The sequence below is a fragment of the Dendrobates tinctorius genome, unplaced genomic scaffold (assembly GCF_039654945.1).
Source record: "Dendrobates tinctorius isolate UK_male_01 unplaced genomic scaffold, ASM3965494v1 ptg000342l, whole genome shotgun sequence".
Lineage (NCBI taxonomy): Eukaryota > Metazoa > Chordata > Amphibia > Anura > Dendrobatidae > Dendrobates > Dendrobates tinctorius.
In genome coordinates, this window is record NW_027362008.1 from 5,369,307 (window position 1) to 5,389,926 (window position 20,620).

The 20,620-nt window shown below is 46.9% G+C and overlaps 1 protein-coding gene across 1 annotated transcript in view; it reads right to left on the reverse strand.

Moving 5' to 3' along the window:
• The window catches only part of LOC141074885 (dual specificity testis-specific protein kinase 2-like), a 112,515-nt gene that overhangs the window by 8,624 nt on the left and 83,271 nt on the right, over positions 1–20,620 (reverse strand). The window contains exons 7-10 of the mRNA XM_073562193.1: positions 13,564–13,645; positions 12,999–13,082; positions 10,237–10,326; positions 9,984–10,107 (exon numbers count right to left, since the gene is read on the reverse strand). Of these exons, the coding sequence (XP_073418294.1) occupies positions 9,984–10,107; positions 10,237–10,326; positions 12,999–13,082; positions 13,564–13,645 (380 nt within the window). The remainder of the gene's footprint in view (positions 1–9,983; positions 10,108–10,236; positions 10,327–12,998; positions 13,083–13,563; positions 13,646–20,620) is intronic.

Consider the following 20,620-nt stretch of genomic DNA (forward strand, 5'->3'; position numbering starts at 1 on the left):
CTCTAACAAGCATCTCTATTCTTCCGACAGGTATGTCCATCCACCCAGCTCTCCTGCTCTCCTGCTGTCTGTCTATGAAGGACACACAGTGCGTCACCCAGCTTTGCACATAGACTTGCCTCTGCACCTAGCATTCACATGGTATGTCCATCCACCCAGCTCTCCTGCTCTCCTGCTGTCTGTCTATGAAGGACACACAGTGCGTCACCCAGCTTTGCACATAGACTTGCCTCTGCACCTAGCATTCACATGGTATGCCTTTCAGCTAACCCCAGCTTACCCCAGTGTTATTTATGACCTTGTTTACTCTGGCTTGATCATATACATCTGGTCCACTCTTAATTGTCTGGCCAAGATGAGCAGAGACCACTCCTCTCTGCTTCACACCTGACTGCACTTAGTTGTACATATATTGCAGAGTACAAGTCTGCATTGTGATTGCTATAAGTGTGTGCTAGAAGTGTGAAGATTAATTTAAGAATTAAAACCAGAAGGATGAATACAGACTGTGCCCTGCTACCTGCCACCATCGCACTCTAACAAGCATCTCTATTCTTCCGACAGGTATGTCCATCCACCCAGCTCTCCTGCTCTCCTGCTGTCTGTCTATGAAGGACACACAGTGCGTCACCCAGCTTTGCACATAGACTTGCCTCTGCACCTAGCATTCACATGGTATGTCCATCCACCCAGCTCTCCTGCTGTCTGTCTATGAAGGACACACAGTGCGTCACCCAGCTTTGCACATAGACTTGCCTCTGCACCTAGCATTCACATGGTATGTCCATCCACCCAGCTCTCCTGCTCTCCTGCTGTCTGTCTATGAAGGACACACAGTGCGTCACCCAGCTTTGCACATAGACTTGCCTCTGCACCTAGCATTCACATGGTATGTCCATCCACCCAGCTCTCCTGCTGTCTGTCTATGAAGGACACACAGTGCGTCACCCAGCTTTGCACATAGACTTGCCTCTGCACCTAGCATTCACATGGTATGTCCATCCACCCAGCTCTCCTGCTCTCCTGCTGTCTGTCTATGAAGGACACACAGTGCGTCACCCAGCTTTGCACATAGACTTGCCTCTGCACCTAGCATTCACATGGTATGTCCATCCACCCAGCTCTCCTGCTCTCCTGCTGTCTGTCTATGAAGGACACACAGTGCGTCACCCAGCTTTGCACATAGACTTGCCTCTGCACCTAGCATTCACATGGTATGTCCATCCACCCAGCTCTCCTGCTCTCCTGCTGTCTGTCTATGAAGGACACACAGTGCGTCACCCAGCTTTGCACATAGACTTGCCTCTGCACCTAGCATTCACATGGTATGTCCATCCACCCAGCTCTCCTGCTCTCCTGCTGTCTGTCTATGAAGGACACACAGTGCGTCACCCAGCTTTGCACATAGACTTGCCTCTGCACCTAGCATTCACATGGTATGTCCATCCACCCAGCTCTCCTGCTCTCCTGCTGTCTGTCTATGAAGGACACACAGTGCGTCACCCAGCTTTGCACATAGACTTGCCTCTGCACCTAGCATTCACATGGTATGTCCATCCACCCAGCTCTCCTGCTCTCCTGCTGTCTGTCTATGAAGGACACACAGTGCGTCACCCAGCTTTGCACATAGACTTGCCTCTGCACCTAGCATTCACATGGTATGCCTTTCAGCTAACCCCAGCTTACCCCAGTGTTATTTATGACCTTGTTTACTCTGGCTTGATCATATACATCTGGTCCACTCTTAATTGTCTGGCCAAGATGAGCAGAGACCACTCCTCTCTGCTTCACACCTGACTGCACTTAGTTGTACATATATTGCAGAGTACAAGTCTGCATAGACTTCAGTCTGCATTGTGATTGCTATAAGTGTGTGCTAGAAGTGTGAAGATTAATTTAAGAATTAAAACCAGAAGTGAACCAGAAGGGAACTGAAGGTAACTGGACACAGTCACTGTAAACAATGTTTCTGTTTGTTTTCACTTTCACCCCAATAATCCTTCACTTTCTGCTAATTCCCCTAATCCCTACTCCTAGTAAGGAACTGTTCATCTCTTCTTCAATCCTCCCCATCCACCTCACCTCCGCCTCAAAACTGTTCCTTAACATACAATCCTCTGTCTCCAAACACAGACAGCCCCCTCATGCCCTCTCCTGCTCCCACCTGGTAACACTTTCTCTGCTCCTTCTCACTGCTGGTGATATCTCTCCAAATCCTGGTCCTCCTCACCACATTCCCACAGTCATTTCTACCTCCCATCCACGCTCTATCACAACCTTCCGTAACCTCTCCAACCTTATACCCATTCACCCAGCCCCCGCTTCCCCAGTCCCACTAACAGGAGCTCTGTGGAACGCTCGCTCTGTCTGCAACAAGCTTTCCTACATCCATGATCTTTTCGTTACTACCAAACTCTCCTTCCTCGCCATCACCGAAACCTGGCTCACCCCTTCTGACACAGCCTCTCCTGCTGCACTTTCGTATGGCGGCTTCCACCTTTCTCACACCCCCCGCCCCAGCAGCAAACATGGTGGAGGAGTTGGTTTTCTCCTGTCAGATACCTGCTCCTTCACCCCAATCCCACTGCCACCCTCTGTTACCCTCCCTTCCTTTGAGGTGCACTCTGTGCGCATCTACTCCCCCTCCAACCTCCAACTGGCTGTCATCTACCGCCCCCCAGGGCCAGCCACCACCTTCTTTGACCACTTCACCACCTGGTTACTTCATTTCCTTTCCGCGGACATCCCTACTATCATCATGGGCGACTTCAACATCCCCATTGACACTTCCCTCTCAGCTGCCACTAAACTTCTATCTCTCACTTCCTCCTTCGGCCTCACTCAATGGTCTTCTACAGCCACCCACAAAGATGGCCACACACTGGACCTCATCTTCACCCGCATCTGCTCCCTATCTAACCTCTCTAACTCACCTCTTCCTCTCTCTGACCACAACCTGCTCACATTCTCTTCCCTCTTCACTCCATGTCTACAATCCCCACCCCACAAACTTTCACACCCTCGCAGGAATCTTAAACACCTTGACCTACACTCATTCTCCGAATCCCTCCTCCCTCTTACAGATATAAGTTCCTTACACAATGCGGATGACGCTGCCGCTCTATATAACACCACAATAGCTGTAGCTTTGGAATCCGCTGCCCCACTTACACATACCAAAACTCGCAAAATCAACAGACAGCCCTGGCACACCAGCCTGACCAAAGAGCTGAGGCGAGCTTCCAGGGCTGCTGAGCGCAGATGGAAAAGATCCCACTCCAACGAGCATTTCATCGCATTCAAACAGTCCCTCACTACTTTCAAGACCACACTCGCCACAGCTAAACAAACCTACTTCTCATCTCTCATATCCTCCCTGTCTCACAACCCTAAACAGTTATTCAACACCTTCAATTCTCTCCTCCGCCCCCCAGCACCTCCTCCCTCCCCACTCATCTCAGCTGAAGACTTTGCCTCATTTTTCAAGCAGAAAATTGATAACATCAGGGACAGTTTTGGTCAACAACCCCCAGAGCCCTTCCTCCCGACTTCCCAGCCCTCCACCTTCAAAACCAACTTCTCCACCATTACAGAAGATCGACTCTCCACTCTACTCTCAAGATCACATCTCACCACCTGTGCACTCGACCCGATCCCATCCCACTTCATCCCGAACCTCACCACAGTCTTCATCCCAACCCTAACCCATCTCTTCAACCTATCACTAACAACTGGTGTTTTCCCCTCAAGCTTTAAACATGCCTCCATCACACCTATCCTCAAAAAGCCCTCTCTTGACCCATCCTCTGTATCTAGCTATCGCCCTATATCACTTCTCCCATACGCCTCCAAGCTACTGGAACAACACGTCTACCTTGAACTGTCCTCCCATCTCTCTTCTTGCTCCCTCTTCGACCGCTTACAATCTGGCTTCCGGTCACACCACTCCACTGAAACTGCCCTTACTAAGGTCACCAATGACCTCTTAACTGCCAAGAGCAAGCGACACTACTCTGTCCTCCTCCTCCTGGACCTGTCGGCTGCCTTTGACACAGTGGACCATTCCCTATTATTACAGACCCTCTCATCCATCGGCATCACAGACTTGGCCCTCTCCTGGATCTCATCATACCTAACAGACCGGACATTCAGCGTCTCCCACTCACACACCACCTCCTCACCTCGCCCCCTATCTGTCGGAGTCCCACAAGGTTCAGTCCTAGGGCCCCTGCTGTTCTCTATTTACACCTTTGGCCTGGGACAGCTCATAGAATCTCATGGCTTTCAGTATCATCTTTATGCTGATGACACACAGATCTACATCTCTGGACCAGATATCACCTCCCTACTAACCAGAATCCCTCAATGTCTGTCCACTATTTCATCCTTCTTCTCCACTAGATATCTGAAACTCAACATGGACAAAACAGAATTCATCATCTTTCCCCCATCTCACGTGACCCCCCCTACGAACCTATCAATTACAGTAAATGACTGCCCACTCTCCCCAGTCCCACAAGCTCGCTGCCTCGGAGTAATCCTTGATGCTGATCTCTCCTTCAAACCACATATCCAAACCCTTTCCACTTCCTGCCGACTTCAACTCAAAAATATTTCACGCATCCGTTCATTCCTCACCCAAGAATCTGCAAAAACCATAGTCCATGCCCTCATCATCTCTCGCCTTGACTACTGCAACCTCATGCTCTGCGGCCTCCCCTCAAACACTCTCACACCCCTCCAATCTATTCTAAACTCTGCTGCCCGACTAATCCACCTGTCCCCCCGCTATTCCCCAGCTTCTCCCCTCTGTCAATCCCTTCACTGGCTCCCAATTGCCCAGAGACTCCATTACAAAACCCTAACCATGACATACAAAGCCATCCACAACTTGTCTCCTCCATACATCTGTGACCTCGTCTCCCGGTACTTTCCTGCACGCAACCTCCGATCCTCACAAGATCTCCTTCTCTACTCCCCTCTTATCTCCTCTTCCCACAATCGCATACAAGATTTCTCTCGCGCATCACCCCTACTCTGGAACTCTCTACCACAACATATCAGACTCTCACCTACCATCGAAACCTTCAAAAAGAGCCTGAAGACCCACCTCTTCCGACAAGCCTACAACCTGCAGTAACCACCGATCGACCAAACCGCTGCACGACCAGCTCTACCCTCGCCTACTGTATTATCACCCATCCCTTGAAGATTGTGAGCCCTCGCGGGCAGGGTCCTCTCTCCTCCTGTACCAGTTATGACTTGTATTGTTTAAGATTATTGTACTTGTTTTTATGTATACCCCCCTCACATGTAAAGCGCCATGGAATAAATGGCGCTATAACAATAAATAATAATAATAATAATAACGCAAGATTGTGCAGATGTTGGATAAAGAACCTCGACTAACATCCTAACAAGTTCAAGCTGCCCTGCAGTCCGAGGGTACAACAGTGTCAACCCGTACTATCCGTCAGCGTCTGAATGAAAAGGGACTGTATGGTAGGAGACCCAGGAAGACCCCACTTCTTACCCCGAGACATAAAAAAGCCAGGCTGGAGTTTGCCAAAACTTACCTGAAAAAGCCTAAAACGTTTTGGAAGAATGTTCTCTGTTCAGATGAGACAAAAGTAGAGCTTTCTGGGCAACGGCATCAACATAGAGTTTACAGGAGAAAAAAAGAGGCATTCAAAGAAAAAAACACGGTCCCGACAGTCAAACATGGCGGAGGTTCCCTGATGTTTTGGGGTTGCTTTGCTGCCTCTGGTACTGGACTGCTTGACCGTGTGCATGGCATTATGAAGTCTGAAGACTACCAACAAATTTTGCAGCATAATGTAGGGCCCAGTGTGAAAAAGCTGGGTCTCCCTCAGAGGTCATGGGTCTTCCAGCAGGACAATGACCCAAAACACACTTCAAAAAGCACTAGAAAATGGTTTGGGAGAAAGCACTGGAGACTTCTAAGGTGGCCAGCAATGAATCCAGACCTGAATCCCATAGAACACCTGTGGAGAGCTCTAAAAATGGCAGTTTGGAGAAGGCACCCTTCAAATATCAGGGACCTGGAGCAGTTTGCCAAAGTAGAATGGTCTAAAATTCCAGCAGAGCATTGTAAGAAACTCATTGATAGTTACCGGAAGCGGTTGGTCGCAGTTATTTTTGCTAAAGGGTGTGCAACCAAGTATTAGGCTGAGGGTGCCAATACTTTTGTCTGGCCCATTTTTGGAGCTTTGTGTGAAATGATCAATGTTTTGCTTTTTGCTTCATTCAAGACAAATTAAATGAAGATAATAATACCAAAGAATTTGTGTTTGCAATCATTTTCAGGAAGAAACTGAGTATTATCTGACAAAATTGCAGGGGTGTCAATACTTTTGGCCACAACTGTATATATATACTAGCTGAAGAGCCCGGCGCTGCCCGGGCATAGTAACTAACTGTGCTGTGGTTAGTTATAGCAAATTATAATAATCCTCCATCCCATAGTCCCGTGCCCATATACCCATCATACATATCCTCCATCCCATAGTCGAGTGCCCATATACCCATCACATCCTCTATCCCATAGTCCCCTGCCCATATACCCCTCACATCCTCCATCCCATAGTCCCCTGCCCATATACCCATCACATCCTCCATCCCATAGTCCCCTGCCCATATACCCATCATACATATCCACCATCCCATAGGCCAGTGCCCATATACCCATCATACATATCCTCCATCCCATAGTCGAGTGCCCATATACCCATCACACATCCTCCATCCCATAGTCCCATGACAATATACCCATCATACATATTCGCCATCCCATAGTCGAGTGTCCATATACCCATCACAATCCTTCATCCCATAGTCCCGTGCCCATATACCCGTCATACATATCCTCCATCCCATAGTCCCGTGCCCATATACCCGTCATACATATCCTCCATCCCATAGTCCCGTGCCCATATACCCATCATACATATCCACCATCCCATAGGCCAGTGCCCATATACCCATCATACATATCCTCCATCCCATAGTCCCATGCCCATATACCCATCACACATCCTCCATCCCATAGTCCCATGACAATATACCCATCATACATATTCGCCATCCCATAGTCGAGTGTCCATATACCCATCACAATCCTTCATCTCATAGTCCCTTGCCCATATACCCATCATACATATCCTCCATCCCATAGTCCCGTGCCATATACCCGTCATACATATCCGCCATCCCATAGTCCCGTGCCCATATACCCATCACACATCCTCCATCCCATAGTCCCGTGCCCATATACCCATCATACATATCCTCCATCCCATAGTCCAGTGCCCATATACCCATCATACATATCCTCCATCCCATAGTCGAGTGCCCATATACCCATCATACATATCCTCCATCCCATAGTCCGGTGCCCATATACCCGTCATATATATCCTCCATCCCATAGTCCCGTGCCCATATACCCATCACATATCCGCCATCCCATAGTCCCGTGCCCATATACCCATCATACATATCCTCCATCCCATAGTCCCGTGCCTATATACCCATCACACATCCGCCATCCCATAGTCCCGTGCCCATATACCCATCATACTTATCCTCCATCCCATAGTCCCATGCCCATATACCCATCATACATATCCTCCATCCCATAGGCCCGTGCCAGTATACCCATCACACATCCTCCATCCCATAGTCCCGTGGCCATATACCCGTCATACATATCCGCCATCCCATAGTCCCATGCCCATATACCCATCATACATATCCTCCATCTCATAGGCCCGTGCCCATATACCCATCACACATCCTCCATCCCATAGTCCCGTGCCCATATACCCGTCATACATATCCGCCATCCCATAGTCCCGTGCCCATATACCCATCATACATATCCTCCATCCCATAGTCCCATGCCCATATACCCATCACACATCCTCCATCCCATAGTCCCATGACAATATACCCATCATACATATTCGCCATCCCATAGTCGAGTGTCCATATACCCATCACAATCCTTCATCTCATAGTCCCTTGCCCATATACCCATCATACATATCCTCCATCCCATAGTCCCGTGCCATATACCCGTCATACATATCCGCCATCCCATAGTCCCGTGCCCATATACCCATCACACATCCTCCATCCCATAGTCCCGTGCCCATATACCCATCATACATATCCTCCATCCCATAGTCCAGTGCCCATATACCCATCATACATATCCTCCATCCCATAGTCGAGTGCCCATATACCCATCATACATATCCTCCATCCCATAGTCCGGTGCCCATATACCCGTCATATATATCCTCCATCCCATAGTCCCGTGCCCATATACCCATCACATATCCGCCATCCCATAGTCCCGTGCCCATATACCCATCATACATATCCTCCATCCCATAGTCCCGTGCCTATATACCCATCACACATCCGCCATCCCATAGTCCCGTGCCCATATACCCATCATACTTATCCTCCATCCCATAGTCCCATGCCCATATACCCATCATACATATCCTCCATCCCATAGGCCCGTGCCAGTATACCCATCACACATCCTCCATCCCATAGTCCCGTGGCCATATACCCGTCATACATATCCGCCATCCCATAGTCCCATGCCCATATACCCATCATACATATCCTCCATCTCATAGGCCCGTGCCCATATACCCATCACACATCCTCCATCCCATAGTCCCGTGCCCATATACCCGTCATACATATCCGCCATCCCATAGTCCCGTGCCCATATACCCATCATACATATCCGCCATCCCATAGTCCCGTGCCCATATACCCATCATACATATCCACGATCCCATAGTCCCTTGCCCATATACCCATCATACATATCCTCCATCCCATAGTCCCGTGCCATATACCCGTCATACATATCCGCCATCCCATAGTCCCGTGCCCATATACCCATCACACATCCTCCATCCCATAATCCCGTGCCCATATACCCATCATACATATCCTCCATCCCATAGTCCCGTGCCCATATACCCATCATACATATCCACGATCCCATAGGCCCGTGCCCATATACCCATCACACATCCTCCATCCCATAGTCAAACATTATGACATCATAATGAGCGGCGGGGCTTGCAACCTATGACATCAGCGTCGCCATGGCAACCATTGTGACATCATAATGAGGGGCGGGGCTTGATACGCATACACTGTTTCTCTATTATGTAGATAGGGGCACATCATAATGAGGGGCGGGGCTTGACACGCACACACTTTTTCCCCAGTATGTAGATAGGGGCAAAATTGTTTGGTGAATTGGAACGCGCGGGGTTAAAATTTCATCTCACAACATAGCCTAGGACGCTCTCGGGGTCCAGACGTGTGGCTGTGCCAAATTTTGTGGTTGTAGCTGCGACGGTGTGGATGCCTATCCCGGACATACACACATACACACACATATACACACATACACACACATATACACACATATACACACATACACACTTTGAGCTTTATATATTATATATATATATATATATATATATCACACCAGCTTGTCTTCTCCAGATTCCTGCATTTGAGAGACCTTTGCTGGCATCATGGTCACATGACTAAAGTCACCAAAGGTCCTCAAGCAGGCTTCACATCAGAACACTGGGGGCATCTAAGAGACTTGGGGCCCTGGGCACCTGCCCAGTTTGATGCCCCCCTAACGCCAGCCTTGACTGTAACTACCGTAGGTCTTAGGTTTGGAGTTGGACTTATATTTTAAGCATACTCCAAAAATCCTGTAAAACCATGTTAGGGCTTATTTTCAGGGTAGGTCTTATTTTTGTGGAAACAAGGGGAGATGAGTACATGGCATAGGAAGTCACAGCTGCTGCATCCAGAAACAATCTTGGAGGGGTTCGCAGGAGGGGAAACTATAAAATACGATAAATGGTAATAGGTGAAAGGAAATCCAAGGGCTACTTATGACTCACCTCTTCCTGGCTTTTTCTGCTCAAAAACCTTGATCTGGGGGGAAATTTGGGCATCCATACTGTCCAGGATGACCTCGAGTCGCTGACTAACCTCGCAGCAAGACGGCCTGGACTCAGGCGTCATCTATAAGAAAAAGAGAAAAGGCTTCACTCAAAACTATTCAAGAGAGATGCAGAGGTTACATCACAACGTACACTCCAGTCACACCCGGAGCTGCTGTCATTAATGGACCAATCACACAGCAGCTCGTACCCAGCAGCAGTGGAATGCCAACTGTACGAAGGCAGGTGGGCAGTCCGGAGGCACCATGTCCCGGAACGCTGTGATGTCCAAGCCAAAGTCCTGCAGAAACCAAAGCAGCAAATGAGAGAAGATTACAAGAGTCGAGACGCCCCCACAACGCAAACATGTATAGAAGTTAACCCAGCCCCTCGTAACCAGAACTCACCTTGTAATGTAAAGGAACCCACCTCCTTGTATAAGATAACCCGTCGCTCCATCCAAAGGAACCTGCCTCCCCGTATAAGATAACCCGTCGCCCCATCCAAAGGAACCCACCTCCTCATATAAGATAAGCCTTCTCCCCGTGTAAAGCAACCCGCCTCCCCATTTAAAGGAAACCGCCTCCCCGTCCAAAGGAACCCACCTCCTCGTATAAGATAAGCCTTCACCCTGTCCAAAGTAACCCACCTCCGCGTATGAGATAACCCGTCTCCATCCAAAGGAACCCACCTCCTCGTATAAGATAAGTCTTCTCCCCGTGTAAAGCAACCCGCCTCCCCATTTAAAGGAAACCATCTCCCCGTCCAAAAGAACCCACCTCCTCGTATGAGATAAGCCTTCTCCCCGTCCAAAGGAACCCACCTCCTCATATAAGATAAGCCTTCTCCCCGTGTAAAGCAACTCTCCTCCCCATTTAAAAGAAACCGTCTCCCCGTCCAAAGGAACCCACCTCCTCGTATTAAGATAAGCCTTCTCCCTATCCAAAGGAACTCACTTCCCCGTATAACATCACCCGTCGCCCCATCTAAAGGAACCCACCTCCCCGTCCAAAGGAACCCACCTCCTCGTATAAGATAAGCCTTCTCTCCGTGTAAAGGAACCCACCTCTCCGTATAAGAAAAGCCTTCTCCCCATGTAAAGGAACCCACCTCCCCGTATAAGATAAGCCTTCTCCCCGTCCAAAGGAACCCACCTCTCCGTATAAGATAAGCCTTCTCCCCGTCCAAAGGAACCCACCTCCTCGTATGAGATAAGCCTTCTCCCCGTAAAACATAAGACTTCTCGCCGTCCAAAGGAACCCACCTCCTCATATAAGAAAAGCCTTCTCCCTGTGTAAAGGAACCCGCCTCCCCGTATAAGGTAACCCATTGCCCCCTCCAAAGGAACCCACCTCCCCGTATAAGAAAAGCCTTCTCCCCGTGTAAAGGAACCCACCTCCCCGTATAAGATAAGCCTTCTCCCCGTCCAAAGGAACCCACCTCTCCGTATAAGATAAGCCTTCTCCCCGTCCAAAGGAACCCACCTCTCCGTATAAGAAAAGCCTTCTCCCCATGTAAAGGAACCCACCTCCCCGTATAAGATAAGCCTTCTCCCCGTCCAAAGGAACCCACCTCTCCGTATAAGATAAGCCTTCTCCCCGTCCAAAGGAACCCACCTCTCCGTATAAGAAAAGCCTTCTCCCCGTCCAAAGGAACCCACCTCTCCGTATAAGAAAAGCCTTCTCCCCGTCCAAAGGAACCCACCTTTCCGTATAAGATAACCTGTTTCCCCATCCAAAATGAACCCATCTCCCTGACCAAAGGAACCCGCCTCCCCACCCAAAGGATCCCACCATACCAAGTAAGGTTACATTTACACATCCGTGTAACACATCCTAGTGCTGAACGTGTTTTTCTCGCCAGCACACTGTCCAATAGTTTCACTGTTCCATACAGACATCGCTTTTATCAATGTCTCTGTGTTTCCGGTCCCCGAGACTCAGGCGCCTCCCACCATCACCCACTTTGCAGGTCGAACTCGAACAAAGTCTATGTGGTCCCAGGAGACCCGGATGACTCACAGAAGACGGTGATCCACTTATAACGGATAAATTGCTAATATTGCAATTGTTAATGGATAAAAAAGTTCAGAAAGTTTCTACCTGCTCCAGTGAAAAAAGAGCAGAGAAAAAAAACACCCGAGAAAAAACAATTGGTGCGTTTCTCTCGGATGCGAGAATATGGCCTAATGAGGGTAGAGTGCGACAGATGATCACGGGAGACGCCCGAGACATGAGTATCGCATCGTCTTCGCACATTTGAGTCTAATAAAGATGGACACTGCCGGAAAAGAAGCAAACAGACCCATCTGCCTCATCAGGATGAGTGGCCGCGAATTAGGACTAAAGCTGTGCTGCCGCCATGACACCCAGAAACCGCTGCATGTAAAACCCAAGTGTGACCACAAGATGTCACCAAAACACAGACGGTAATTGGCCAGAGTCCGTAGTAGAGCCCCATGTTATAAGAAGCGGGGGGCTCACGCTTTGCTCACTCCCCTGAAAGAGGCAAAAAAAACAAAATTTCCTGCAGTTCTCTGAGCGGGGGGGATAGAGAGGGTCCACAAGAGTCACCTCAGTGTGGGTGTGACAGTGAAGGACCGCAGGACTCGCCTCACTGCGGGGGGATAGTGAGGAACTGCAAGAGTCACCTCAGTGCAGGGAGATAGTGAGGGTCCGCAAGAGTCACCTCAGTGCAGGGAGAGAGTGAGGGTCCGCAAGAGTCACCTCAGTGCAGGGAGATAGTGAGGGTCCGCAAGAGTCACCTCAGTGCAGGGAGAGAGTGAGGGTCCGCAAGAGTCACCTCAGTGCCGGGATGTGGGGGGTGGGAGGGATAATGAAGGTCCAAAGGACTCATCTCACTGTTGGGGGATAATGACGGTCCGCAAGAGTCACCTCAGTGCGAAGGTGGATTGCGAGAGTCCGCAAGACTCACCTCAGTGCATGCGGGATATCGATGTTCTGGAGGACTCACCTCAGTGCGAGGAAGATAGTCAGGGTCTGCAGGAATCCGAGCAATTATCTCACACAATATGATTCCAAAGGCAAATACATCGGCCTAGAGGGTGAGACAAGAGTGGAGTGAGTGGGAGCCATGGGCGGGGTGAATGGGAGCCAAGGGCAGGGTGAGGGGGAGCCAAGGGCAGGGTGAGGGGGAGCCATGGGCGGGGCAAGGGGAGCCATGGGCGGGGCAAGGGGGAGCCATGGGCGGGGCGAGGGGAGCCATGGGCAGGGTGAGCGGGAGGCATGGGCAGGCGAGGGGAGCCATGGGCGGGGTGAACGGGAGGCATGGGCAGGGCGAGCGGGAGGCATGGGTGGGGTAAGTGGGATTTATGGGTGGGGTGAGCAGGGGACAAGGGCGGGGTGCGTAGGGCACATGGGCGTGGTGAGCAGGAGACAAGGGCGGGGTGAGCAGGAGACAAGGGCGGGGTGAGCAGGAGACAAGGGCGGGGTGAGCAGGAGAGAGGAGTAGGGTGAGGGGAGAAGAGCGGGGATCACCAAAATTCTTCACATAAAAGGAAACAGCTGCAGCTTCTCACCTTCTCGTTGTACACATCCCCCCGCAGGACCTCAGGGGCCATCCAATATGGCGAGCCCACTACTGATAGTGGCTCCGTCTGACTGCAAAAGCAAGAGAAAGGGTCACCAGGAGGAGGAATCCTGCATGCTGCTCCTGCAGGTGTCTGCGCTGTATTGTGCTGCTGCGTGATGTCTGTGTGCTATGCCGGTATCTGCCAGAGGTGTGCTTACCTAAGGTGTGTTCTGTGCTGCCTAGGTGTCTGTCGAGGTGTGCGCTGTCTAGGTTAGTGATGGTTGACCCCTGGATGTTAGGTGCACACTATGACAGGTTGAGCAGTAAAGGCTGACAACCGGTGCAGTAAAGTGATGGTCAGCCGGCGAGCGTTCCACGCTGGAACGCACCTGAAGTGCTGCCGCGTCATTTCCTGCACCGCCCCTTAGATACTCAGGAGAGACCGTCTATCAGTACTCCAAGCATCCTCGTACGGTCTATCCAACACCTGGCAGGGATAGCCCCTCTGAATCTACGATAAGGTCCGCCTATAGCGGATATCTGGACTGATGTGGAACCTTATAGCGCACAAACCCTAATGACATCGAGGCTTTAACGGTGGTCCGGCATTGAATGCACACCAGCCATTACTGCACATAGCCGGAGTATCTAATGGAATTCACAGGAAATGATGCGGCGGCACGTCCGGCGTGGACTGCACACCGACTAACCACTGCTTTACTGCGCACGTGCGGGTTACTGACCTTTAGTGCACATTACTTTATAGCAGACAGAGAAGCCCAGTGAACAAATTGTTTCTTTTATTAGGTGGGTGGATTGAGCGATTTTGATCACTGGATATTTAAAGCCCACAGATTCGACCCACAGGTGTGCGGACAGTATCAGCATACTGCAGCTTTGGCATCCCCATTATCCACCATGTGGACGGTGAAACGCGTTAAGGCGCAGATTACTTCCATTAATTTATGAGCCAGCAGTGTGATTTATCTGTCCAAGACTAAAGAGTCCTTCTGTCATTTGCAGTTTGGGGTTCATCTTCCATCTATGTTCATCCACTACTGTCCACAATAAGGCTGGGAGGGAAAGACGCGTGGAGCCGCTGACAAGTAATACTTGTTCACAAGGAGCTCACCCTTACCATCACCTATAGGAGTCATTCGCGGGTCAACACAAAAAAATCACCAGCAAAGGTAATATGTCTGTTTCATGGAGTATGAGGTGCTGATTCCATCACATAAAAGTTTCTGAGATATAAATATTTTTATTACGTTATTTCTGCATTTTCAATGTATGTGGTTTTTCCTATGTTATTCCCATTTCTATGCTTCTCAGAAAGTCACACTTTATGGGAGAAGCTAACTGTTATGTGGCGGTAATATATGAGAAGCTGTTATGTAGCGGTAAGATGAGAAGCTAACTGTTATGTGGCGGTAAGTTGTGAGAAGCTAACTGTTATGTAGCGGTAAGATATGAGAAGCTAACTGTTATGTGGCGGTAAGATATGAGAAGCTAACTGTTATGTGGCGGTAAGATATGAGAAGCTAACTGTTATGTAGCGGTAAGATATGAGAAGCTAACTGTTATGTGGCGGTAATATATGAGAAGCTAACTGTTATGTGGCGGTAAGATGTGAGAAGCTAACTGTTATGTGGCGGTAAGATATGAGAAGCTGTTATGAAGCGGTAAGATATGAGAAGCTAACTGTTATGAGGCGGTAAGATATGAGAAGCTAACTGTTATGAGGCGGTAAGATATGAGAAGCTAACTGTTATGTGGCGGTAAGATATGAGAAGCTGTTATGTGGCGGTAAGATATGAGAAGCTAACTGTTATGTGGCGGTAAGATATGAGAAGCTAACTGTTATGTGGCGGTAATATATGAGAAGCTAACTGTTATGTGGCGGTAAGATGTGAGAAGCTAACTGTTATGTGGCGGTAATATATGAGAAGCTAACTGTTATGAGGCGGTAAGATATGAGAAGCTAACTGTTATGTGGCGGTAAGATATGAGAAGCTAACTGTTATGTGGCGGTAAGATATGAGAAGCTAACTGTTATGTGGCGGTAATATATGAGAAGATAACTGTTATGTGGCGGTAAGATGTGAGAAGCTAACTGTTATGTGGCGGTAAGATGTGAGAAGCTGTTATGTGGCGGTAAGATGTGAGAAGCTAACTGTTATGTGGCGGTAAGATATGAGAAGCTAACTGTTATGTAGCGGTAAGATATGAGAAGCTAACTGTTATGTGGCGGTAAGATATGAAAAGCTAACTGTTATGAGACGGTAAGATATGAGAAGCTATCTGTTACAAGGCGGTAAGATATGAGAAGCTAACTGTTATGTGGCGGTAAGATATGAGAAGCTAACTGTTATGTGGCGGTAAGATATGAGAAGCTAACTGTTATGTGGTGGTAAGATATGAAAAGCTAACTGTTATGAGACGGTAAGATATGAGAAGCTAACTGTTATGTGGTGGTAAGATATGAGAAGCTAACTGTTATGTAGCGGTAAGATATGAAAAGCTAACTGTTATGAGACGGTAAGATATGAGAAGCTATCTGTTACAAGGCGGTAAGATATGAGAAGCTAACTGTTATGTGGCGGTAAGATATGAGAAGCTAACTGTTATGTGGCGGTAAGATATGAAAAGCTAACTGTTATGAGACGGTAAGATATGAGAAGCTATCTGTTACAAGGCGGTAAGATATGAGAAGCTAACTGTTATGTGGCGGTAAGATATGAGAAGCTAACTGTTATGTGGCGGTAAGATATGAGAAGCTAACTGTTATGTGGCGTTAAGATATGAGAAGCTAACTGTTATGTAGCGGTAAGATATGAGAAGCTAACTGTTATGTGGCGGTAAGATATGAGAAGCTAACTGTTATGCGGCGGTAATATATGAGAAGCTAACTGTTATGTAGCGGTAAGATATGAGAAGCTAACTGTTATGAGGCGTTAAGATATGAGAAGCTAACTGTTATGTGGCGGTAAGATATGAAAAGCTAACTGTTATGAGACGGTAAGATATGAGAAGCTATCTGTTACAAGGCGGTAAGATATGAGAAGCTAACTGTTATGTGGCGGTAAGATATGAGAAGCTAACTGTTATGTGGCGGTAAGATATGAGAAGCTAACTGTTATGTGGCGGTAATATATGAGAAGCTAACTGTTATGTAGCGGTAAGATATGAGAAGCTAACTGTTATGTGGCGGTAAGATATGAGAAGCTAACTGTTATGCGGCGGTAATATATGAGAAGCTAACTGTTATGTAGCGGTAAGATATGAGAAGCTAACTGTTATGAGGCGTTAAGATATGAGAATATAACTATTATGTGGCGGTAAGATATGAGAAGCTAACTGTTATGTGGCGGTAAGATATGAGAAGCTAACTGTTATGCGGCGGTAATATATGAGAAGCTAACTGTTATGTAGCGGTAAGATATGAGAAGCTAACTGTTATGTGGCTTTAAGATATGAGAATATAACTATTATGTGGCGGTAAGATATGAGAAGCTAACTGTTATGCGGCGGTGAGATATGAGAAGCTAACTGTTATGTGGCGGTAATATATGAGAAGCTAACTGTTATGTGGCGGTAAGATGTGAGAAGCTAACTGTTATGTGGCGGTAATATATGAGAAGCTAACTGTTATGAGGCGGTAAGATATGAGAAGCTAACTGTTATGTGGCGGTAAGATATGAGAAGCTAACTGTTATGTGGCGGTAAGATATGAGAAGCTAACTGTTATGTGGCGGTAATATATGAGAAGATAACTGTTATGTGGCGGTAAGATGTGAGAAGCTAACTGTTATGTGGCGGTAAGATGTGAGAAGCTGTTATGTGGCGGTAAGATGTGAGAAGCTAACTGTTATGTGGCGGTAAGATATGAGAAGCTAACTGTTATGTAGCGGTAAGATATGAGAAGCTAACTGTTATGTGGCGGTAAGATATGAAAAGCTAACTGTTATGAGACGGTAAGATATGAGAAGCTATCTGTTACAAGGCGGTAAGATATGAGAAGCTAACTGTTATGTGGCGGTAAGATATGAGAAGCTAACTGTTATGTGGTGGTAAGATATGAAAAGCTAACTGTTATGAGACGGTAAGATATGAGAAGCTAACTGTTATGTGGTGGAAAGATATGAGAAGCTAACTGTTATGTAGCGGTAAGATATGAAAAGCTAACTGTTATGAGACGGTAAGATATGAGAAGCTATCTGTTACAAGGCGGTAAGATATGAGAAGCTAACTGTTATGTGGCGGTAAGATATGAGAAGCTAACTGTTATGTGGCGGTAAGATATGAAAAGCTAACTGTTATGAGACGGTAAGATATGAGAAGCTATCTGTTACAAGGCGGTAAGATATGAGAAGCTAACTGTTATGTGGCGGTAAGATATGAGAAGCTAACTGTTATGTGGCGGTAAGATATGAGAAGCTAACTGTTATGTGGCGTTAAGATATGAGAAGCTAACTGTTATGTAGCGGTAAGATATGAGAAGCTAACTGTTATGTGGCGGTAAGATATGAGAAGCTAACTGTTATGCGGCGGTAATATATGAGAAGCTAACTGTTATGTAGCGGTAAGATATGAGAAGCTAACTGTTATGAGGCGTTAAGATATGAGAAGCTAACTGTTATGTGGCGGTAAGATATGAAAAGCTAACTGTTATGAGACGGTAAGATATGAGAAGCTATCTGTTACAAGGCGGTAAGATATGAGAAGCTAACTGTTATGTGGCGGTAAGATATGAGAAGCTAACTGTTATGTGGCGGTAAGATATGAGAAGCTAACTGTTATGTGGCGGTAATATATGAGAAGCTAACTGTTATGTAGCGGTAAGATATGAGAAGCTAACTGTTATGTGGCGGTAAGATATGAGAAGCTAACTGTTATGCGGCGGTAATATATGAGAAGCTAACTGTTATGTAGCGGTAAGATATGAGAAGCTAACTGTTATGAGGCGTTAAGATATGAGAATATAACTATTATGTGGCGGTAAGATATGAGAAGCTAACTGTTATGTGGCGGTAAGATATGAGAAGCTAACTGTTATGCGGCGGTAATATATGAGAAGCTAACTGTTATGTAGCGGTAAGATATGAGAAGCTAACTGTTATGTGGCTTTAAGATATGAGAATATAACTATTATGTGGCGGTAAGATATGAGAAGCTAACTGTTATGCGGCGGTGAGATATGAGAAGCTAACTGTTATGTGGCGGTAAGATATGAGAAGCTAACTGTTATGTGGTGGTAAGATATGAGAAGCTAACTGTTATGTGGCGGTAAGATATGAGAAGCTAACTGTTATGTGGCGGTAAGATATGAGAAGCTAACTGTTATGTGGCGGTAGGATGTGAGAAGCTAACTGTTAAAAGGCGGTAAGATATGAGAAGCTAACTGTTATGAGGCGATAAGATATGAGAAGCTAACTGTTATGTGGCGGTAAGATATGAGAAGCTAACTGTTATGTGGCGGTAAGATATGAGAAGCTAACTGTTATGTGGCGGTAAGATATGAGAAGCTAACTGTTATGAGGCGGTAGGATGTGAGAAACTAACTGTTACAAGGCGGTAAGATATGAGAAGCTAACTGTTATGAGGCGGTAAGATATGAGAAGCTAACTGTTATGAGACGGTAAGATATGAGAAGCTATCTGTTACAAGGCGGTAAGATATGAGAAGCTAACTGTTATGTGGCGGTAAGATATGAGAAGCTAACTGTTATGTGGCGGTAAGATATGAGAAGCTAACTGTTATGTGGCGGTAGGATGTGAGAAGCTAACTGTTATGTGGCGGTAAGATATGAGAAGCTAACTGTTATGTGGCGGTAAGATATGAGAAGCTAACTGTTATGAGGCGATAAGATATGAGAAGCTAACTGTTATGTGGCGGTAAGATATGAGAAGCTAACTGTTATGTGGCGGTAAGATATGAGAAGCTAACTGTTATGTGGCGGTAAGATATGAGAAGCTAACTGTTATGAGGCGGTAGGATGTGAGAAACTAACTGTTACAAGGCGGTAAGATATGAGAAGCTAACTGTTATGAGGCGGTAAGATATGAGAAGCTATCTGTTACAAGGCGGTAAGATATGAGAAGCTAACTGTTATGTGGCGGTAAGATATGAGAAGCTAACTGTTATGTGGCGGTAAGATATGAGAAGCTAACTGTTATGTGGCGGTAAGATCTGAAAAGCTAACTGTTATGTAGCGGTAAGATATGAAAAGCTAACTGTTATGAGACGGTAAGATATGAGAAGCTATCTGTTATGAGGCGGTAAGATATGAGAAGCTAACTGTTATGAGACGGTAAGATATGAGAAGCTATCTGTTATGAGGCGGTAAGATATGAGAAGCTAACTGTTATGAGGCGGTAAGATATGAGAAGCTAACTGTTATGAGGCGGTAAGATATGAGAAGCTAACTGTTATGAGACGGTAAGATATGAGAAGCTATCTGTTACAAGGCGGTAAGATATGAGAAGCTAACTGTTATGTGGCGGTAAGATATGAGAAGCTAACTGTTATGTGGCGGTAAGATATGAGAAGCTAACTGTTATGAGACGGTAAGATATGAGAAGCTAACTGTTATGTGGCGGTAAGATATGAGAAGCTAACTGTTATGTGGCGGTAAGATATGAGAAGCTAACTGTTATGTGGCGGTAAGATATGAGAAGCTAACTGTTATGAGACGGTAAGATATGAGAAGCTAACTTATGTGGTGGTAAGATATGAGAAGCTAACTGTTATGTAGCGGTAAGATATGAAAAGCTAACTGTTATGAGACGGTAAGATATGAGAAGCTATCTGTTACAAGGCGGTAAGATATGAGAAGCTAACTGTTATGTGGCGGTAAGATATGAGAAGCTAACTGTTATGTGGCGGTAAGATATGAAAAGCTAACTGTTATGAGGCGGTAAGATATGAGAAGCTATCTGTTACAAGGCGGTAAGATATGAGAAGCTAACTGTTATGTGGCGGTAAGATATGAGAAGCTAACTGTTATGTGGCGGTAAGATATGAGAAGCTAACTGTTATGTGGCGTTAAGATATGAGAAGCTAAC